Raw genomic sequence first — 21,083 nt, forward strand, 5'->3', positions numbered from 1 at the left:
GAGGTGAAAATGAATGGGAAGAAAATGCCTACTGCCTTGATCCGTGGTTCAAGATTTGTGACCTACCAAACACCAAAAGCTACGGGGTGGGAACCCCACCCTGAACCGACAGAGGAAGTCGTGGAGCACACTCACAGCTCTTTATCTCATCTTTTTATAAAAGCATATAGTAAACAAGAGATGGAAACTAGAATTTGGTTCAGAGCAGAAATGAATAGCAGCTGCAGCAGTAGGCCTTGTCTTGTGAATTAGTCTGTGGTTGGTTTTGGATGTGACATGAGACTCTCTTAGTCACAGCAAACAAAGATTTTAATTTTCCTTTAAGAGCCAATCTTGATTCAGTCTTTCAAATTTACCTGTAGTCTCTCTACAAACATTGCATATCTGACCAGCTGGTTGCACTTCAGGTATCACCTTGCTGTCTCCAGAGAGCTTAGTCTAGGTATGGAGACCAAGGAAAGCCCACTGGTTGTTGGGTCTGATTACTGATTGTGATTTTGAGATCTTAACCTATTCCAGATGGTTTTCCAGTGTCTCCTCCTCCTTAGACACTTGAGCTTCAGGGATCTGGGAAAGATTTGTCTTTCTTTCTATCCAGTTTTTGGCTTCTGCAAATCTTGGTGTCTTTTATCAACTGCAGAAGCTAACGCAGTGTATGGCCACTCTGACCTCTATGGCAGCTGGTTTAGATCTTCCTCTGCTATGTTTCGTTCTTAGAGTGGTTCTGATTTTGGTTCTGATTCCATTTATTTCTCACACAGGGTAACAGGAACTCAAATATCTCCATATGACTGTTTTGTAAAGCTTTGCAAGGCTTAAAAGGTTGCTTTTTTATGCTTCTGGGTAAACCTTGAACAGAAAACGTTATAACGATTTTGTCAGGCCTTTTGTCTCTGCTGTTATGTTGGAGATTTGGGTTTGATTTGGGTTTCACACAGAATCATAGAATTGCAGGGGTTGGAAGGGATCTCAAAAGATCAAGTCCAACCACCTGCTAAAGCAGGTACCCTGCAGAACGTAAGTCACACAGGTAGGCATCCAGACAGGTCTTGAATATCTCCATTGAAGGAGACTGCACGACTTCTCTGGGCAACCTGTTCCAGTGCTCCACCACCCTGACTGTAAAGAAATTCTTCCACGTTTGTAAGGAACTTCCTGTGTTCAAGTTTTAGGCCATTGCTCCTTGTCCTATCACTGCACACCACCAAGAGCATGGCCTTATCCATTTGCCTCCCACATCCCTTTAGATATTTGTAAACATCAGATCCCCACTTGGTCTTCTTTTCCCCAGGCTGAACAGACCCAGGACACTCAGCATTTCCTCATACAAAAGATGATCTTTGTGGTTCTCTGTTGGACTCCTTCTAGGAGACCCCTGTCTTTTTTGAAGTGGGAAGTCCAGAACTGGATCCAGTAGTCTAAATGTGACCCCACTGGGGCCACCTCTCTTGACCTGCTGGCCATGCTGTTTGTAATGTGCCCCAGGATGCCACTGGCTTACTTGACCACAAAAGCATGGCTCATGGACAACCTGCTGCCCACCAGAACACCCAGAACCTTCTCTGCAGAGCTCTCCAGCAGGAGATGTATTGATCTGTACTGATGAGTGTGGTTATTACTCCCCAGGCGCAAGACTCTACACTTGCATTTTGAGTTACCTTGTTAATAAGCAGCTCCGCCATGACACTTTGTGGCAGTATCTCCCTTTACTCACATTTCAATATCTTCAAATGCAACTTGGATGGAGGGAATACTGAAGTTACGCATTGCTGAACTCTGTATCATAGGAATTGGTTTGAAGCAAAAATGATCAGTTTCCATCTGTGCTTTGTACAGAAGGGCATTTATCATCAGAGTCATTCACGCATGGCTGCTGCTTACCTTTGGGATCAGATGGAAGGCCAGCAGTTCAATGCGTCACAGCAGAAGGGCAGTCTGACCAAGTGGTGTCTGATGTGGAAGTGCATATGAAGCGAAGGTTTGTCACTGAATTCCTCCATGCATAAAAGGCTGCCTCCATTGACATTCATTAATGGTTGCTGAGTGTTTATGGAGACCAAACGGTGGAAGTGAGCATAGTGAGGTGGTGGGTGCCGTGTTTCACCAGTGACAACAGTGGGTCCCCTCTGCTGGTGCAGGTTCAGATGAGTGTGGCATGCAGGCTCTTGTTCATCACCAGTAAGAATGCATAGCTAATGGTGGTGACTGTGTTGAAAGATAGTGTTTTGTAGCTGAGAATTTACTCTATCAAACAGTTTTACTGTGCTCATTGTATCTTGTAGTTTCTATGAAAGTAAGTAGGAGGCATTACTTTTACAGTTGCTCCTACTGCAGAATGAGTTTTTAAACCCAGCCTCTCAGTCCTGACTTCGTCTGGCTGGGCAGCTTCTGCTCTGTTTTGCTGACATAATTATTTGTGGAGCTGGGCTGTAAATGAGCATACCAGTCCAGGTTAAAATAACTCTTTCAAAACAACTGTGATCTGAATGCACAAAATGCTGTCAGCATAGCTGAGGGCTGGCGTGCTTTGTCCCGGACCCAGGTGTAGGAAAGAATGAGGGCAGAACATGGAAACTCACTTTACTGAGGATGAAAATACGAATATATCACGTATAAAGAAAAGCAGAAAGGCAGGCAAAAGGGTTACCTAATGGGAAAGGTGCATAGGGGGAAATCACTTAATCATTCTTGTATGTATCAGCAGTAGAAAAATATGAAGGCGGTGGAAATCCATCAATAGCTAATAACTGTGATTGTAGTTTGGCAAGATTTCTGCCTCTGGCAGCACTCTGTTCTCATCAGGAGCTCACCCCAATTTTGCTGTAGCAAAGTCAGCCAGATGAAGGGTTCAAACCATGCTAAACAGCACCTGTTTGGGACTAAGGACATGCCGCAGGGAAGAAACAGCTAATTTTTGGTGACTGTTGCCTGGTATTGCTCTTGGCATGGCATGGATGCCACTGGAGCATCAGTGGAGAGGCAGAAACGAATGGGATGTAGTGTGAGGGGAAGAAGTCAGTCCTAAGGCTGTACCCACCACTGCAATAAATATTCCTTCCCAGGAATTCACAATGTTTAATGCCTTTTTTCACACCTTGGGTTGAGAAAGGTGCTTGGCACAGGTTCACCTGATGTTTTCATGCTGGGACAATTCCAAGCTGTGTGCAGATTTGGAGAAAAAACAGCACTGGAGTAAAGGCTTGGGGAGGGTGAGCACAGAGGGGCTTTTGGGTGAGCTGGGGAGAAAGAAGGTCCATGGCTGACACTATTCACCATCTTCAGTAACTCCATTTAAAAAAGGGAGTAGTGTATGTATTATTTAAATGCCTAGTTGGAAAATATATCCAGTTTTGGACAATGTGCTTCAAGAAATAGGCCAATCAGTTGGAAGAAGGTCCAGAAGAGAGCAAATGAGCAAAGGTCTGGGAAATGTTCTCTATAAAGGAAGGTTGCAGATATAGTTGAGTATATATCAGATCTGTGCAGTCAGAAAGGATGAGGCACTTTGAGTGTCTTTGTCCTTACTTTCTGGGGTTGCATTTACTGCATTATGTACCAAGCACAGTGCATGCTTGCCCTGCATCCGTGGTAGAAGTCCTGCCCCATGTCTTCCTACCTCAGTGCGTCGTGCCAGGGCTGTTAGCACTGCATCTGGTCCACCCCTTCGGCTGCTCATCTGTGGCCACAGTCAAAATGAGCCAGAATACTAGATATTGTTAGGAACAGTAGAGCTTTGTCAGCATGGATAATCTTGAGTGAAAATGGATAAAGGAACGCTCAGACAAGCAAACCAATGGGGTATTGGGGCAGGAATGGGCTGGGGGATCGGTGCCAGGTGGTTGGAAAGGACAGTACTGGGAGCTGGTAGAGATGTGTGTCTGCTCACCCTGTGCCTAAACCAGCCCTGTGCCTCCCAGCTCCAGTCCTCTGCACAAGGATTTGTTGTTCGGTTCTATTTTTCCCACTCACTCTAATAAAGTTAGGGGAGCTGCTGCCCAGCTCTCCCCTTCTTAGTAATTTCAAACCCAGCAAAATATGTAAGGCTTAGTTAATTTTGTATGGAGTAGGATTTGACAGCAGACACCCTCTTCTGTCATCTAGCCCCATCCTGGATTGCTGAGGGAAGCAATGAAGGATTTGTGCCCTCTTGACATTTCCAGAGGTCAGCTATGAAGTTCTCTGTCATATTGGCAGCGCAGAGCTGCAGCACAGTGCTTGTTTCCAGAGGAGAGACTGACATTGTTCTGTGCGCAGTTCTTCCCCTAGCACTTTTGCTTTACTTTCTATTCAACTTTTTTACTTACTCTGTGATTTGAGAGAGGGGTTCTCATTTTATTTTCATCTCAGGGATGCTTCCCTCCTTCCTTTATTCTTCTGCATTGAAGCTTCTCTTGTGCTACCTGTGACATCGGCTGCACCCCTGCAGTTGACTTTTGCAACCATTAGCTGTGGCCAGGGAAATGTCACTTAAAGTTCACGTCCTGCCTCACGCTGACGGCAGACGTAGAAAGGGGAGGATGAAGCACTCCTGCCATGCCGGCACATTCTAGTGGCAGAGGGCCTTTGGAAACCCAAGAAGAAGCTTGCTGCTTATGTCTCCAGTGTAGATTTTTTATCCTGATTTATATACCACACTCTATCTTTGTCCAGGACTACCTGAGCTTGAAGAAGCTTGTACTTCACTTTTCTGCAATACATATACAATGAAATAAATGTGTGTTGAAGCTCAAGCACATACCTGTATTCACAAGCAGATAATCTCTCTGTCTTTGCTTACCCCGAAGTGCAGTCAGTACACCCCTGTTGGCCAGCTTGCAAAACTTTCCCTGGTGGCTTCTCCCTGTTTGTATGGAACTTGATTGTATGGAACTTACCTTTAGTCTCAGCAGGAACTATTTGCCCCCCAGCATTTGTACAACTCACCCACCGCTGTTAGTTCTCACTCAGTTAAGCCTGTTTATTCCACAAATGGTTCTTTGTAGTCCAAGCCTCCTCTGGTACACCAGTGTGATTGGAATTCCTCACATATTGACTGCGTTCTGCTTTTGACCCTGTGATGTAATTGTGGAGGGACTCTGCGGGTGCTGTGTCTGTCTTAATGTTTTGCCTTTCTTGGTGCTCCATTTTATTCTGTGGGAAAGGGTTTTGAAGCCTACACGTGTACTGGACATATCTTCTTGTATTGCATTTCTGCACGGGTTTTATTTTTGAATAGCATTCCAGTATTTCACTGTGAAGTTCTGTTTTAGAAGTACTTTAATCGTTGGTCTTCAGTGAAGAAGAGTGTGAGCAGACTGTGATTCGTGGGACCTAGATTCAGCACTTTGGTGTTACTGAATGCACTAGTATATAGACTTCTGTCTTCAGAAGAGCTTAGAGTGTCTTTAAAGCTGAAGGCTCTTTGAACGTTGGTGCTCAGCTTGACGGAAGTTTAGAAACTCTGTCAGGTAGTTTTAGTGATGAATATTTCAGAAATAGGAAGGAGCGTTGTGCCCTTCAGCCAGCTCTGAGCACAGGCCGCAGTGGGGCTGCTGTGAGAAACAGGCCATTTGTGGATTTGGGAAAGCTATGAGGAGTGAGCGACAGCAACTCCACGGAGCTAGAAGTCCTGTCACCTCTTTCTCCAGTTCTCCCATGGAACATGAGCTGTGTGTGCTGCGTAGGAGCCAGACGGAGCGAGAGATTCCTCCAGGGTTGCTATGGTCCTGGACAGCAGAGGATCAGTTCCTCACAACCTGATCCATTTTGGCTCTGCCTTTTTTTACTAGTCCGGGCAGATGGGGAGTCGAGGAGGTCCATTAAGCAGAGCGCTGCTGTTAATGCCTCAGGTTGTGGTTATCTGTCAGCAGGCAGACTCACTTTCCTGTCCAAGTGTTGCTGTTGTCCTAGTAGTTACAGTTACATGGAGCAATGTATACTTCCTATTGTAGACCTGCAGAATTTGTAGCCAGCCCTTGCACGTACACAAAACACAGGTGCAAATGAAGGAAAGATCGGCAGCTTCCTTTGACATTAAGAGGTGGTAAAGAGGATTTACAGTTCATTAGGATCCTCCCCCACGAGGATCCTTCCAACTATCTCATGCATCCCCTCACTGTTTCGGTGCCATTCACTTACCTAAGGGTCCTGGATATTTTGTGCCATATTGAAGCTCATAGGAAGAGTTTGTTGGGGGAATTTGTTGGTGAACATTGGATAGCTCCACTAGTGGTGTAGCCCACATTTTTCTTTTCAGTAGCCCGCAAAAGGTCCAGGTCAGCTCCCATGCTGTCAGAACATGTCAGTTCACACAGCTTTTATACCAGCTGTGTACTGGGAGATGCAGGAGGCAGTTGCTGTGGGGTATTTGTTAATTTGTTTGGCCTGGAAGGACGTGTGGTGAGAAAACTTCATCATTCGTATTCATTCTCTAAATGTTTTTGTTTTTTCCTCCACAGCTCTGAAAAGTCCAGCTGCATTTCACGAACAAAGAAGGAGTTTGGAACGGGCCAGGGTAAGATGCAATATGCTCTCGAAGGTTTTAGGGAAGTCAGGAGCAGTCTGTCTTGCAGTTTGGGCATCCCGCAGCTGTTAACGCGATGCAGAAGGGAATCCTTGACATTCTGAGTGTGCAGTCACAGATGTTTTGGATGGGGTGTTTTTATTTGTGGTGGTGGTTACCCCACAGTGAACAGTTGTGCCTAAAAGCCACTGAAGACAGTGCTTGGATTTTCCCTGGAGGTCACCGATATTTTTCTTCTTGTCACTCATTTACTGTATGTTATTATTTTTATAGTGTTTGTTTTCATTGTCATGAAATAGTTTCAGTGACATGTTTTCACGTCATTGAAATAGCTGATTCCACCTCCGAGGAAAGTGTGCGATTTTTTTTCTTGCATACACATGCACTTGTTTCTCTCGGACATTAGAAACAGAAAACTTAGTTAATAGTGAGGATGCCAGCACTGAGATCACACAGACGTCTGGCTTTGCAGAAAGAGGAAGGCAGGCCTGAGCTAGGCGTCACAATCCACACTTCACCTTTGCTCACTGGGGGTTTCCTGGTGATTTCTATTCCTCAGAAGGCCTCTGAGGATAGGGTTTTGTTGCTCTTTTTTTTCTTTTTTTTTTCTGATAAGTCTACAGGGAAATAAAACCTGTTGTGACTGGGAGCCAAGTTCTGTTTCAAAACTGAAAGCAAAATAAGGCTAAAGAAGTAATGGCCGTGATTAAAACCCACAAGGCAGTGTTAGCACTTGGAACTTGATGGAAGGATTGGAGCGTTGGATTCTGCATTAAGAGCAGTGTCCCAAAGGCTTTTGCTTCTTCCTCCGTTTTTTAATAAACCCTTCTTACTAAGTTACCATTTTGGTGTGGGCACCAAAGCAGGTACGGTGCAGTTCTTTGAATGATTGGCTCCAGTGTTTATTTCCTCTCAAGATCTATTCTGATGGCATACCAGTCTGGCACACCCACTGTGCCCAGCTTCCCTTCCTGGTAACAGGTCCATCTCCACACATCACTCCATAGCACATTCTTCAAAGACATTGTTGCTAAGAGCAGCTCTGGAAATGGGTCTTGTCACATTTAGACTTTGCCTGCTAAGGAAGAGCGTGGGGTCTGTAGCTTAGTGAATAGCATGTCTTTCAACTTGTCATTAAATAAGAATATGCCCAAACCACAAGTTGTGCCAAATGCCAAAAGTATATGAAAGTATTTGCTGTGAACAGTGGAACAATATAATCATGCTGCCATGTAAAAGGAAACATCGTGAAATTCACCGTGGCATAAGCTAGTGGTGTTACATAAAAGGGAAAAGAGGGCTTCAGGTCTCAAGAAAATCCTTTCCAGTTTCAGTTCTGTAGGGCAGCAGTGCACTCTTTTACTGAGGGAATGTCCAGCAGAAGGTCATCTCCAGAATAAACTCACTCTGTGGTACTTTGGAATTCTGATACGTCCCTTCCTTCTTCAGTGCTTATTGAGATTTCAGTAGCATTTAAGGTGGTTGCTTCTCTTGTTTGTCCAAGCTTATCTCCTGTGTCTGATCAACTAAAATTGGTTTTTCTTGTCTGTTTTTGCTGCAGACAGAGGACTATCTGAAACGGAAAATCCGGTCCCGGCCAGAGAGATCAGAGCTGGTTAGGATGCACATTCTGGAAGGTACAGCACATGTGGAACAGGAAGACACCAACAATAAGATTTGTCACAGCTACTTACTTGTCAGCTTTCTGTTTTGCCTCCAACCCCCAAAACTTTCCATTAGTTGGGAGTGGGCAGAATATCATGCTACAGGCCTGTAGCGTGATTTCTTGGGAGTGATTCAACAATCTCTGAAGAATCTGTTATATAAACTCAAATGGTGCAGTTTCGCACAGCTGAGCCACAATGAAATAGAATGGGCATTGCTCTTCTGCCAGGGGAAGGCACTGTGAAATACTGAAGTGGGAGGAAGGCAGATTTGATCTAATCAATGTGCACCTCAGTTTCAGAGAGGGAGTACTGTCCTGCTGCTGAGTACCACATCTTTGGACACAACTGAAAGGGAAAAGATGAATGAGAATCAGGTGACATTAGTTTGAGAACAGTGAATTTATCCTATTCTAGAGTCACAGGAGCTGTTATAGTATCTTCATAACTTCAATTTACATAATATCTGTAATGTATCTGTAATATCTCTATATTATGTAGTTATCTAATGCAATCTGCAATTATTTTCCTATACAGCTATCTACCATTATCTACAGTTACCTTTATGAATAGAAGTTAGACACAGCTAAAGTGCATAGGTTGGTCATTGTTGAACTCATGCCACTGTATTTGCTTTCCCCTGAACAGAGACCTCAGCTGAACCCTCCTTGCAGGCTAAGCAGCTGAAGCTAAAGAGAGCCAGGCTGGCAGATGACCTCAATGAGAAGATAGCCCAGAGGCCAGGTCCCATGGAGCTGGTGGAGAAGAACATCTTGCCCGTGGAATCCAGCCTGAAGGAAGCCATTATAGGTGAGGCCAGAGGAGGGTCTGTGTGGAAGACATTGCCTACAGATGGCTGTGATTTCTATCGTTTCATGTGCCCGTTTAAGGGAGTGCAATCCCATCACTGTTCTCATTTTCCCATCTCAGAGCCTTTCAGCCCCCAGGATTCTGCAAAACACCCTCTGGCACAGATAGTAGTAGAGAGATGTTATATTGTGGACGTTAAATGATGAGTGTAAACATCCCAAAATAATGCAAGAGTGTTTGCATACCCCGAGAACTCGAAAGTCTGATGTAGATTGCATTCCCTAGATTCTCTCCTTAAAAGTTTCCCTTTATATTAACCCATCATCAGCCTTGGTCAGGGAGAACCCGCTGACTGACTCAGATCAGGGAAGGAGACAGAATACAAACAGGTGTGATGAAACAAAAGCTGTCTGTGAACTTACAAACTTCAGAGAATCCAATCCCTTTAAAAATAAACCAGAACAGATGTAAATCATGCCAGTGCCATTCCAAGGGCTGTAAGGAATGCTGAGGAATAACCTTCCCACCGCCTCAGCAGTGCTCTTTTCCATCTCCCCAGACTGAGCGTTCTGTGCGCGTCTGTGGTTCCTTGTCCCCTCAAACACACACAGCTATTTTAAAGACAAATGGGACACAACTGGGAGCAAGGCTGCATACTTCTCATGAAAAAAAGGAAAAGGGCAGTGCTGGGGGAGACCTGGCTTAACTATTGCACAGGAAATGGCTGAGGAACAGCAATAGTGAGGTTGCGAGCTGGCATATTAGAGATGTGGCTTCCTTCTGACTCTGAGCAGAACACATCTCCATGGATTTCAGTTATGTTAGATGCAAATGAAAGTATTTCCTGCATACCAGGATTAATTTGAGATAAGTTGCTGCATGTGGGATGTGTAGACAGACAGAAATGTTAATAGCAGTCAGGGCCACCACTAAATCCATAGACCTTGTTGTTTATAAGACTAGAAGACAACTCAGGACTCTATCTTGAAGAGTGATTCTGTCTTCCACCACCCAGGACAAGCGCCAAAGAAAGCATGACTCAAAGAAAGCATGACTCAGCCCTACGCTGTCTGGCTTTTTTCTTTGGTGCCACATGGTCAGCAAATAGGCCATGCTTCAGCTCTGGGTTTGGGTTGAGTAGCTCATGTTGTGCTTCTTGATCTTGTCTTGTGGAGAAGCAAGAGAAGTGGTTCATCCCAGTCTACATCTGTGTATTCTGCTGATAGCAGAGATGAATATAAACACTTGAAATGGATCTAATTTGGGTTCCATTTTCTCATTCTTTGTATGATACTTTAATTCAGACACAGCTCTCCATGCCTTCGTTTTCTTTGTGAAACATCTAGTGGCAACTGATATGATTTCTTATTCCACTTGGAAGTCCACAGCCAATGTTTATATTTTCAGTTGGACAGGTGAACTACCCAAAGGTTGCAGACAATTCCTCCTTTGACGAGGACAGCAGTGATGCCCTCTCCCCAGAACAGCCAGCCAGCCATGAGTCCCAAGGGTCCGTCCCATCGCCGATGGACTCACGGATTTGCGACCCACTCCCTAGCACCACTGGCACATCACTAGCTCAGGTGAGAATGTGGCGGCCTCCTTCAGCACCCTGGAGCTTCACAGCTACTGCTGATTCATGGCAGAGAATCCTAAGATGCAAGGCTAAGAGATCCCAAAAAAAGGTCACTGGTGGAGCATAATCAGTGAGATTTCACAAGGAGTCTTAGCTGTGTATGGCACCGGTGAAGTCCTCTGGTCATTCAGAAGTGCCCATAGCAGTGTCATGTGGGGAATGGGACATTCCTGGCTGGTGATGCAGGCTGGGCAGGTGCGCAGCTGATCCAGGAAAACAAAGCTGAATGTACAGGTGTAGGATTTTGATTCCTTCTCTGCTCTTGGAAGTTGTGGTGCTTCCTGGGGACAAATGAGGTGGGTTAAAGGAATCTAATTAGTGACTTGAATACTGTGCTGCTTCCCCTTAAGCGGGCACTTTCCACTGCTCTGTTAAAATGCTCCCCTCCTTGTACATGTACTCATTATGCCTTTCTCTGTCCCTGCAGGGTACATCCCAATTGCAGATTAGTGCAGACTCCAATGAAACTCTTTTCCTACCTGAACAGCCGCCCCCGCCTCTGCCACCTCCACCTCTTCTGCCCCCCAGTCTTACCAATGGAGCAGCTCTTCCTGCTGCCAAGCCCCCACCAACGCTCATAAAGGTATTTTGGGTGGTTTCATCATTGGTGTAGTCAGAAAAAAGATGAGATGATTATTCTGAAAAAGACTTGGAGTTGGAAGTGCTATGTTAACAGAAGCTAAGAAGGCTTATATACCAGTATCTTCCTCTGATACTATTTGAGTAACATATTTAATAGGTTATTCAATTCCATGAGCTGTTCAACCTCTGTGAAATAGGTCCTAAATACAGAATGTTTTGAAACAGCTGGTGTCATTTATAAGTAGAATTAGTGAGCCTGATGGACGAGTGGCCTGGTGTGCTGGGAAAGACAAATGGCTGCTTTGCTGTGAGTGGTATTACGGTGCTGCTGTGGGTGTTGTGGCTGTAATATTGCTTGAGTTAGGGAGGTGTGGAAAGACCCTGAGGTCAAATATGGAGAATTTTGAAACAAAAATCCCAGCGTGCTTTCTGGTTTATGTGAGGTCTTGTGTTATTTCAGGGTTTCCATTCTTATTTGCTTCCTTCTTTTCTTCTGAATAGCAAAGCCAGCCCAAGTCTGCTAGTGAGAAGTCTCAGCGCAGTAAGAAAGCCAAGGAGCTGAAGCCGAAAGTCAAGAAGCTTAAATATCATCAGTATATTCCCCCGGACCAAAAGCAGGACAAGGGAGCTCCTCCCATGGATTCATCTTATGCCAAAATTCTGCAGCAGCAGCAGCTCTTTCTCCAGCTTCAGATCCTCAACCAGCAGCAGCAGCAGCACTACAACTATCAGACCATCCTGCCAGCTCCACCAAAGTATGGGTCCTATGTGTAGCTCTCTCTTAGGAAGGCCTTTCCCAATGCTGTTACCAAACATGTTGTGTTCTGCATGTGAGGTGTGGTGATGAACTCAAAAAGGGCCAGTGTTGGAGATGGGCATAGCCAAGGGATGGATATAGCCAAAGGTATTGGTGTGCTTTAATGTCTAGGGTGGTGCTAGTGTTTCTGGACCTGTATGATTGTTGGCATACATAGGTACACACATGCTCTTGGCAGGCTGCTCCTGTACTGAGGGCCTCCAGTGCCTCACCACTGCCTTGGGTTTGATGGCTGTGGTTTCTCTTTTCCTGCAGGCCTCCAGGAGAGCAGCAGACCGGTGCCAGTGCCCCAGCCGTACGCAATCTCTCTGCTGCAGTCAGTAGCACATCTTCAGTATCCTCTGGTTCCAGTGGGCTGATGCGACAAAACAGTAATGCTGCAGTGGGCAAGCCAGGCCCTCTCCCTGCCAACTTGGATGAGATGAAGGTAAAAGTTGGTGCTGCTCTCAGTCCTGTGGAATTGTTCAGTTGTTTTTTTTTGCAATTGTCAGTGATGAGGGTCAGCACTGAGTCATGTTTCTGCCCTGGAGCAGAGCTGAGGTGGACTGGTGGGAGCTAAGGGTAACAGCTGGCAGTGCTTCCCTGAAGCCTAGACCTGAGATGCAAGTCTGCTGGCATGCAGGGAGTCAGCTTGCTCTTTTTGCCCCAGGGCTTTGGCAGATGGTAATAGTTGTGGTTATTGTGCTTGCTGTCTTAATGTTGCCCTCTTTCAACCCCCATCAGGTGGCAGAGCTGAAGCAAGAGCTGAAGCTGAGGGCCTTGCCTGTCTCAGGCACAAAAACAGATCTTATTGAAAGGCTCAGAGCGTACCAAGAGCAGAACGGTGCCGCTGGCCAAACAACCCCCACTCCCAAGCCCAGCACAGCAGCCATTCTATCCAAAGCTGCTGAGGTGGTGGTTGCCTTCCCAGCTGCCAGGCTAAGCACGGGCCCAGCCCTGGTCACCACTGGCATTGCACCAGCAGAAGTAGTTGTGGCCACCGTCACTGGTGGCGGCGTGATGAAGTTTGGCAGCACTGGCTCGACTCCGCCTGTTTCTCCCACTCCTTCTGAGCGCTCACAAATGAGCACAGGGGATGAGAATTCAGCCACTGGAGACACCTTTGGAGAGATGGTGACTTCGCCTCTGACCCAGCTCACCCTGCAGGCATCTCCAGTGCAGTTCCTGGTGAAGGAAGAAAGCTCTAAGTCTGCCTCCTGCAGCGTCAACGCGGCACCCAGGTCAGAGCGGTGCAGCACTGGGAACAGCAGGGATGCAGAAGTTAGGGACAAAGACCAGATGCTGCAGGAGAAGGACAAACAGATCGAGGAGCTCACCCGCATGCTGAAGCAGAAGCAGCAGTTGGTTGAGATGCTCCGACTACAGCTGGAGCAGGAGAAACGTGCTCAGCAGTCGCTACCAGCCCCGGCAGCTGTGGGAGAAGGAACAGCTCTCACCTCCAACCCAGGAGCGTTTGGTATCCAGGTCAAGAGTGAAAACGGTTTCCTGAGCTGCCAGTCTGCAAAGCAATCCAGTGGCCAAACCGACCAATTCAACCCCACACCAACCTCTAGCCAAATGGACACTTCGAACCCAAGCCCAGTGCCAAAGAAAGCTGTGATGGTGAAGCAGGAGGTGCCAGCCCCGGAAGCAGAGCCGCCGTGCCAGTCCCATAGCCCGCGGCTGTTCCTTGGCCAGCAAGGGAGCGCCCTGAGTGACCTGATCAAGGGCACTCCTCCCCCAACCCTCATCACTGACTCCACAGGGACCCACATCGTCCTCACCGTGACCAAGCAGAGCGCAGAGAGGCAGGGCCTCTCACCCCAGGGGAAGGCAGTGAGCAGCTGTCCGACCTCACAGGTAAGCAAAGCTCACATCCCATCCCCACTGCTGCTGTCGGGTTCCCCTCTTCATCTTCACTCTAGGGTCCGGGTTACCATAGGATCACTTCCTACATTGGAAATTCAACTCAGTGAATGCCAAAATTAATGCCTGAGTCGCGTGTGATGGTAGTTCATGGCTCTGTACATCAGAGCAGTGCGAGCAAATCTTCACTGGTGTGCAGTCTTTATGGTGAAGATTTGGCAGTGCTGAGCTGTATACAGCAATGCATGACTGTGCATCACAGGCTGTCCAGCACTGTCGCAGACAGACACATGGTTCTGCCTAACATGAGACAAGATCTCAGACTTGGTGGACAGGGGTTTGCAGACACATTTTACTGCTTCTTAAAAGAACAACTGTGTCTGTGGCAGTAGAAAAAGCAGGGTGTATTTCGCCCCTTGTTCTTTATTGGAGAGATTGTACTCAGAGTGAGAGATACATCACTTTGTCTGCTGAGAGCTGAAGTCAGACCCTGAGAGCAGACTTCTGCGTCTTGACTGCTCTGTTTTAATGCATGTCAATATTTCAGGGCTAGCAGAGTCTTTCATCAGAGATGATCTACTATTCCCCGTTGGCATGAATCCAGCACTTAGCAGAAATGTTCTGAGAGCTTTTTCCAGGAAGGCATAAATATGTTTTATGGCATAAGTCAAACTCCAGCACCTTCCATGGAATCAGGGAAAACTTCCATTCTCTGCTGCCACATTTCTTGCGCCTGCTGCAGAGCAGTGGCAGTGTCTGCTATTAGTGACAGGCCCTGAGCAGGCTGCATTTGCTTTGCTGCAGGCGAGATGCAGATCAGCTAAATGCCAGTGCACAGCATCACCCCTCACACTGCAGCTCCAGCTGCTGCTCCAGAAAGGCATGGGTCAGTGGTAGGTGCTGTGGCAGGGCTGCCAGCCTGAGGAAGCCATGGAGATCCAAGGGGCTTTGCCTGGCACTGCCTCCTCACTGAGGATGCCAAATCCTGCTGCAGTTTGATTTCTCTGCTTGGTGAGACAGAACGATTGCATTTCATAAAGATTAAAGAGTGAGGAAAAACAGACTTCCTAAATCCTTTAAGAATCACAACTAGCTCCGTGTTGTGTCAGGGGAACAGCTTCTCACTTCTTCTTTCCAGAGAGTACAATCATCGCCCGCTAAAACTTCCAGCCAACCGCAGTGTCAGCCACCTGCAAGCACTCCTCAGCAGCCCACAACACAGCAGCAGCAGCAGCAGCAGCAGCCAAGAGGCTTAAACCAACCTGTCAGAAAGGTAGTGTGCCACCTTCTTGCTTTTTTCCCCGTTTTCCTTTGCCTGCTGCAGGGTTTGTAGCACTGGTGGGGAGGGAACGCGTTCACCCACTCCTGGTCTGAGAACATCATCACAGCCAGCGAGGGCTCACAGCAGCTTCTGCCACAGCTGGGTGGAAAACCAGCCAGTGTTTTGGCAGAGGTTTTCTACCAATTGGAAGTGATGAGAGGTCAGAGTGGGCAGCCTGGGCTTGTAGTGGTGCTCATGATTCCTGAAGGATCGCTGCTGAAATGAAGAGGTGGTTGTTCTGCAGAGACCGTATCTGTTCATTGTGTCTTTGTGATGTGCAGTGCAGAATGGAGAAAGAGAGCACCTCTGGCATCGCCCCTTCTCTAAGTGACATCTGTAAAGACACCCTGCTGCGTACCTCCTCCCTTGCTAGCTCCTATCAGGGATGACTTAGTTCGCTCTCTACCATGTAATTAAGAGACAGAAATCTTTCTACAAAGAATTTTTAGAGTTTGGAGGATCATTTCTGAGTCAGGTCCTGGAAAGGATACAAAGATAGATAGGATTAATTTCTGGCCTAGTCAGAGTGGGACACACACTTTGCAAAGGCTCAGTGCCTTGGTTCACGTTGAGACCTTTAAGGAAATGCAGAAGGTAAATGAAAACTGATTTCCCTTAGATTGCCTTGGCTTGCATGCTCTGAAGGCATCTGGAGCAACTCCCCAAATCCTTTTGCCTCCCTGCAGGGTCAGAAGCCAGGCCTGCAGGTTGTCACAGGGCGTTGTCTTTCTCAGCTCCTACAAACCTGCAGCCTTTCTGCCTCGATGGCTTCCACAGAAGGTCCCTGAAAACCTGTGCCCCTGTCAGGCAGACAGGGAACCCCAGAGCATCTCAGCGGGCAGGCGCCTGGGGCTGCTTCTGTACACAGAAGCCACAAAGCAGACAGAGATTTCCAGGGAAAACAGGATGAGGTAGAGCAGCAACATGTAAAAGGCTCAAACTGCCTGGGCTGGGGATCACTGCTCTGGCAGAGCAAGTGTCAGTGTGGTTCACTCATAACCGCCGCAGAGGCAAACACCCGATCCACATGGTAACATTTCTTTTGGGCAGCAGGGTGCTGATTCATCTGGTGAAGCTGAGTCACCAGCTCCGCTTCCTGCAATAACACTTGGGGTTTCCTTTGGAGACCTCTGGTACTGCTGAGTGCTCTGGTGCTCTTCAACACCCTCAGGCTGTGGAATTTGCTGCTAATGAAACCTGCAGGTGTCCCCAGAGCAGGCTTTGCAGGGGAAGAGGGGAGGATAAAGCAGGGGGCCTGGCTTGGAGGCTGAACAAAGCAAGGGAAGTGCCCTCCTCCAAAGTCCCAGGAGTTCCCCACTTGGACAGATGAGGTTTTCCTCATCATGGAGAACCCGATAGTGGTTTGTGGTGTGGTTGTCTTAACATAAAAAGTATCAGTGAGAGATTTCCAGCTGAGTTGAGGGGAAGTCTGTCTCCATGTCATTGGGGCACAGTGCATGGAGTGCACAGAAGCCAGGCTGCTGAGTGCAGTGACACCCAGGCAAGAGAAGGGGTGACAGTCACTAAAGAAACCATGAGCTTTTCCCTGATCATTCCTTATTCCTTTGCTCTGCACAGCCCTCATCCCAGCCCTGCTCTCCTGCTGCCCCCTCCCCTTCCCAGATGGACCTGGAACAGCAGCAGCAGCAGCAGAAGCAGCAGCATACGTCGCTTTTTGGACCTCCTCCACCACCTCTTCCTGTCCCCTCAGTCCCACGGAAAGAGCCACCGGGCTATGAAGAGGCCATGAAGCAGCAGCCAAAGACCCAGGTGAGAGCAGGAGGAAAGGTGCTGCTGTAATTCCTCTTAGATTCCTGACCTGGGGCTACTGAAGGAGAACAGAGACAAAACAGCCCCTTCTGAACCTTCCTATCTGAATTCCTTCTTGAAATTCCTTCTGGAGGGGCTTAGGGAAGATCCCAGGCCCAGGTAAAGATTCCAAGCTGCTCAGAGCCCATTGGGATAGAGCAGTTGCTGACTGCACCTTTGCCTCCAGTAGCAGCCTGGGGTCATGGACGAGTCTGGTGCCATGCCTCTGTGTGCCGTCCCTGCAGTGACAGCCCTGTCACTGGGATGAGGGAGGAGAGCCAGCAGCCAAGCGTCTTGCTGGAGGGAAGCTCCCCTATAATAGGAAGCTAATCCTGTGCTCGCTCTCCCCAGGAGAACGGCTGTTCCAGCCAGCAGATGGATGACTTGTTTGACATTCTCATAGAAAGTGGAGGTAAGGAACAAACCTGCATTTCCCAGCCAATGGGTTTGAGCCGGGGATTATAGAGCACTGAGGGGAGCACGTGTCATGGCTCAGGTCTTTGCTCCTGTGTCCCTGGCGGTCATTAAAGTACCAAGGGTGATGTCAGGTAGGCATTAATAGGATTGAAAAGCTTCTTGGTTTCTGTGCTGCATCAGCTCCGGGCACATCTCTGCTCTGGGCCAACAACACCGGGGTTCCCTGCGGGCAGACCACAATCTCCCTTAAGGCAGCAGAGCGCAGCCGTGGGCAGATGACTGCTTATCCCTGTCTGTGCTCAGTGATGGTTCGGTCCTGGGGGGGTTCCGGGTTGCCCCGCTGGGTGGGAGGGATCGCTGCGCTGTTTGGCCACCCGTCTCCTTACCTGGCTGGCACGTTTGTTCCCCGTGCAGAGATTTCTGCTGACTTCAAGGATCAGTCATCCCCGGCTGGAAAAGAACCACCTGCGGCCCCGGCCTGCTCCTCACCACCCAGCAGCCACCATTCCTCGGAGCTGGCGGTGCCGCTGGGCCAGACGGTGCCGGTGGGACGGCTGGAGGACTTCCTGGAGAGCAGCACCGGCCTCCCGCTGCTGACGGCAGGCCACGACGGGCCTGAGCCCCTGTCCTTGATCGATGACCTCCACAGTGAGATGTTGAGCAGCTCGGCCATCCTGGACCACCCGCCTTCACCCATGGACACCTCGGAATTGCACTTTGCTCACGAGCCGGCCGGGGGCGTAGCCTTGGATCTGGCTGAGGCTAACTTGGACAGCATGGACTGGCTGGAGTTGCCGGGGGGATCTGTCTTGAGCCTGGCCCCCCTCAGCACCACGGCTCCCAGCCTCTTTTCCACAGACTTCCTTGATGGACACGATCTGCAGCTGCACTGGGATTCGTGCTTGTAACTCTGTGAGCAGAGACTGAAGGGGTTGGGTGCGGGAGGGCACGGGCATGCAGGGGGAAGAGGCCAGTCAACCAAAAGAAACCCCAGAAACAAAAGAAAGGAAAGAAAAAGGAGCTCCTAGTATCCATACTCCTCCCCCCCATAGTGTTCCTCCTCTATGAAGCCAGCAGTGGCAGCAAAGGCAGACCCAAGGCTTGAACCACTGCCAGCAGAGCAGTGGGGCCAGGAGCGTGGCTGTAGCTCTGGGGCGAGAGCGGAGCCGGCAGCCCCCGCTCCCTCCTGCAGGACGTGGGCATAGAGCTGCAGGGAATGCTTCCTGCTGCAGGACAGGGCCCTTCTGAAAGCAGCATCCTGCTCCTCGCTGGCAGATATGGGGCATTACACAGCCCCAGCTGCCCCCATTAGTGGTTGCGGAAGGGGATTGTTCTACCTCCGGAGCAGGGCACAGAGGAGGGAGCTGCCGGGAGGGCTGCCTGCTGCGCCTGTGCCATCCGTCAGGGGTCAACTCTGCCACAGGGCTGTGAGGAACGGGCAGAACAGGCACCTTTTCCAGATGGATCCAAAGGAAAATGGAGTTTCCCACCAACCTGGTACTCTCTGAGCTGGTTTCGTCAGTGCTGGTGAGCTTGGCAGAGGCTGCCCACTCGCTTCACCTGCTTTGGGCTGCAAAAACAGACTTTTAAGGTGCTAAAACCCAGGTTAGATCTGTCCTTCACTGCCCCAGGTCTCCAGCTGTGACTGGAGTCAGCCTGCAGGCACCCTCTGCTCACTGCCCCCGAGCTGAGCAGGGCATAGGCCCACGGTCCTGGGGAGTGCAGAGGGGCACAGCTGCCATCCAGCAACATATCATTAAGGGCCACGTGCAATCTTCCTCCTGCCTTCAGCTGTGCTGCTGCCTCCCTGCAGCTGGTGACCCAGGTGTAAAGAAGAGCTTCCTCCCACCTCCAAATCTGCCCTCCAGCCCCATGGAGGGAAGGGTGTCAGCCCCAGCAGCAGGGAAAGGGAAGAGGCACTGCTGGGAGGGCTCGTGCTAGCTCAGGAGTGCAGCTGTAGGGGCCCCTTTCTGAGCACAACTGATGGGCATCTGTCTCTGTTCCGCTGTGCCCACACCTCAGTGTTAGGAGGCAGACACAGCCGTGCGCTGTGCCTGCTGCCTCCATTCCTGTACATTGGCAGCCCCACGGAACTCGCTGTCAGGAACCGACCTGGCAGCTGGCTGAGCTCACACTTGCAATGCAGCTGGGAGAGTCCTGCCTTCCTGAGCCCTGTCTGCTTGTCAGCTACGTGGGGAGCCGCTTCCTTAATCCTTTGCAGGGGTTGCCTGCTGGCTGCTGCCTTTCTGCCCCCACCCTTCTGTTGCCCCCAGTCCCATCATGAAAACCAGTAACTGGGACTGGTGAACCACCCCCACTCCTTCCCTCCGCTCCTGCCTTCCTCATCCTCACTTCTCATCTCCCAGGCCCGGCACAGTTCTGGCGGTTGTGTGCTGTGTGTTGAGAAGCAGGAACCTGGCACAGAGGAGCAGGAGCACATCAGAGATCGTGTTGCAGAGCTCTCCCAGCACAGACCCCGCTCTTTGCTTTGAGATATGGATGAGGGCAGCAGTCGGGCCCCCCAGGACAGCTGCGTGCCGTGGGACCAGGTGGCACAGGAGGCAGGCAGTATAGGAGAAAAGCGGGCAGGGGGGCAGGAAAGGGGCAGGAAGATCTTTCCTCCATCAAGTATTTCACGTTAAGGAGGAAAAACGAGGCTGCCTTTGCAGCCCCCCAACAAAGAAACAGCTGTGTGATTTCTTTTGTACAGATCATCACAAAGTGGCAACCAGCAAATAAAGAACGGAAGTATCCAAGTGCAATTTGCTCCTATGGAAGGTGGCAGCGCTCCACCCACACCGCAGGCCCGACCAGCCACAGGTCTTTGTGCCCGGCCAAGGCTGCCAGCCCTTGTTGGCAGAGCTTACTGGTTTCCCTTACTGGTTTCCCCCTTCCCCTGGGGGGGTGGCAGAAGGCTCAGTTCCTACGCGCTGCCGTTGGCCTTTGCTCACCCAGCTCCCCTTGTGAGAGCCATAGGAACAGGTTGCACTGAAACCAGCCGAGGAAGGCAGGGAGCCTGACCGGGCCCTCGGCACAGCAGCGATAAGCTCCTGGTGGCTGAGGGCAGGTGGGAGCGGGGCGTCTCATCCCAGATAACAACACCAGAGGTCTTTTCCCCAAGACGTGCCCAGAGCAGGCTAAGCCCAGATCTCCGCTTTCTTACTATTATTTGTTTGAATAATAGTTCCGTAGTTGTTTGTTGGAAGAGGTGTTCCCCTGGACGTACGTTTCTGCAGCCATTGGCAAAGACTAAAACAAGTCCGACGTTCTGCCTCTACCTTGAATGTAATCCTGAATCTTTCTGCTGTAACCACTACTTGTTTGTAACGTGTATTTGCCTACCACCAACTCTCCCTTCCACTATGCAGCAAATGAGCGGCCGGCGGCACAGTCTGAGCCGGGGCTGGTGCTGGGCTGGCGGATCCAGAGCGAGTGTTCAACTGGAAAAGAGCGACGAGTTCCTGGGGGAGAGGCTGGCTCTTCAGATCGAATTATTTTTTCAGTTACAAATATTTGAAAGAAAAGGAAAAAAAAAAAAAAAAAAGGAGAAAAAAAAAAATAAATCATTTTATTAAAAAAAAAATTCCAAATGGCCGCGTGCTCAGAAGCTTCTCTGGTGCTGCTGGTGGGAGGGCCTGACGCTGCTGCCTGCTCCGGCTGAGGGTGGGTGAGCTCTGCAG

General features: G+C 49.2%; 1 protein-coding gene across 1 annotated transcript in view; it reads left to right on the forward strand.

The window, feature by feature from the left end:
• The window catches only part of MRTFA (myocardin related transcription factor A), a 94,415-nt gene extending 73,496 nt beyond the window's left edge, over window positions 1–20,919 (forward strand). Inside the window, exons 5-16 of the mRNA XM_072338924.1 lie at window positions 6,438–6,493; window positions 8,064–8,139; window positions 8,815–8,976; window positions 10,384–10,559; window positions 11,040–11,195; window positions 11,696–11,949; window positions 12,267–12,438; window positions 12,735–13,850; window positions 14,995–15,129; window positions 16,756–16,947; window positions 17,338–17,398; window positions 17,818–20,919. Coding sequence (XP_072195025.1) covers window positions 6,438–6,493; window positions 8,064–8,139; window positions 8,815–8,976; window positions 10,384–10,559; window positions 11,040–11,195; window positions 11,696–11,949; window positions 12,267–12,438; window positions 12,735–13,850; window positions 14,995–15,129; window positions 16,756–16,947; window positions 17,338–17,398; window positions 17,818–18,311 — 3,050 coding nt within the window. The 3' untranslated portion in view covers window positions 18,312–20,919. The remainder of the gene's footprint in view (window positions 1–6,437; window positions 6,494–8,063; window positions 8,140–8,814; window positions 8,977–10,383; window positions 10,560–11,039; window positions 11,196–11,695; window positions 11,950–12,266; window positions 12,439–12,734; window positions 13,851–14,994; window positions 15,130–16,755; window positions 16,948–17,337; window positions 17,399–17,817) is intronic.
• The last annotated feature ends 164 nt before the right edge of the window (window positions 20,920–21,083 follow it).

Source organism: Excalfactoria chinensis, chromosome 1, assembly GCF_039878825.1.
Source record: "Excalfactoria chinensis isolate bCotChi1 chromosome 1, bCotChi1.hap2, whole genome shotgun sequence".
NCBI lineage: Eukaryota > Metazoa > Chordata > Aves > Galliformes > Phasianidae > Excalfactoria > Excalfactoria chinensis.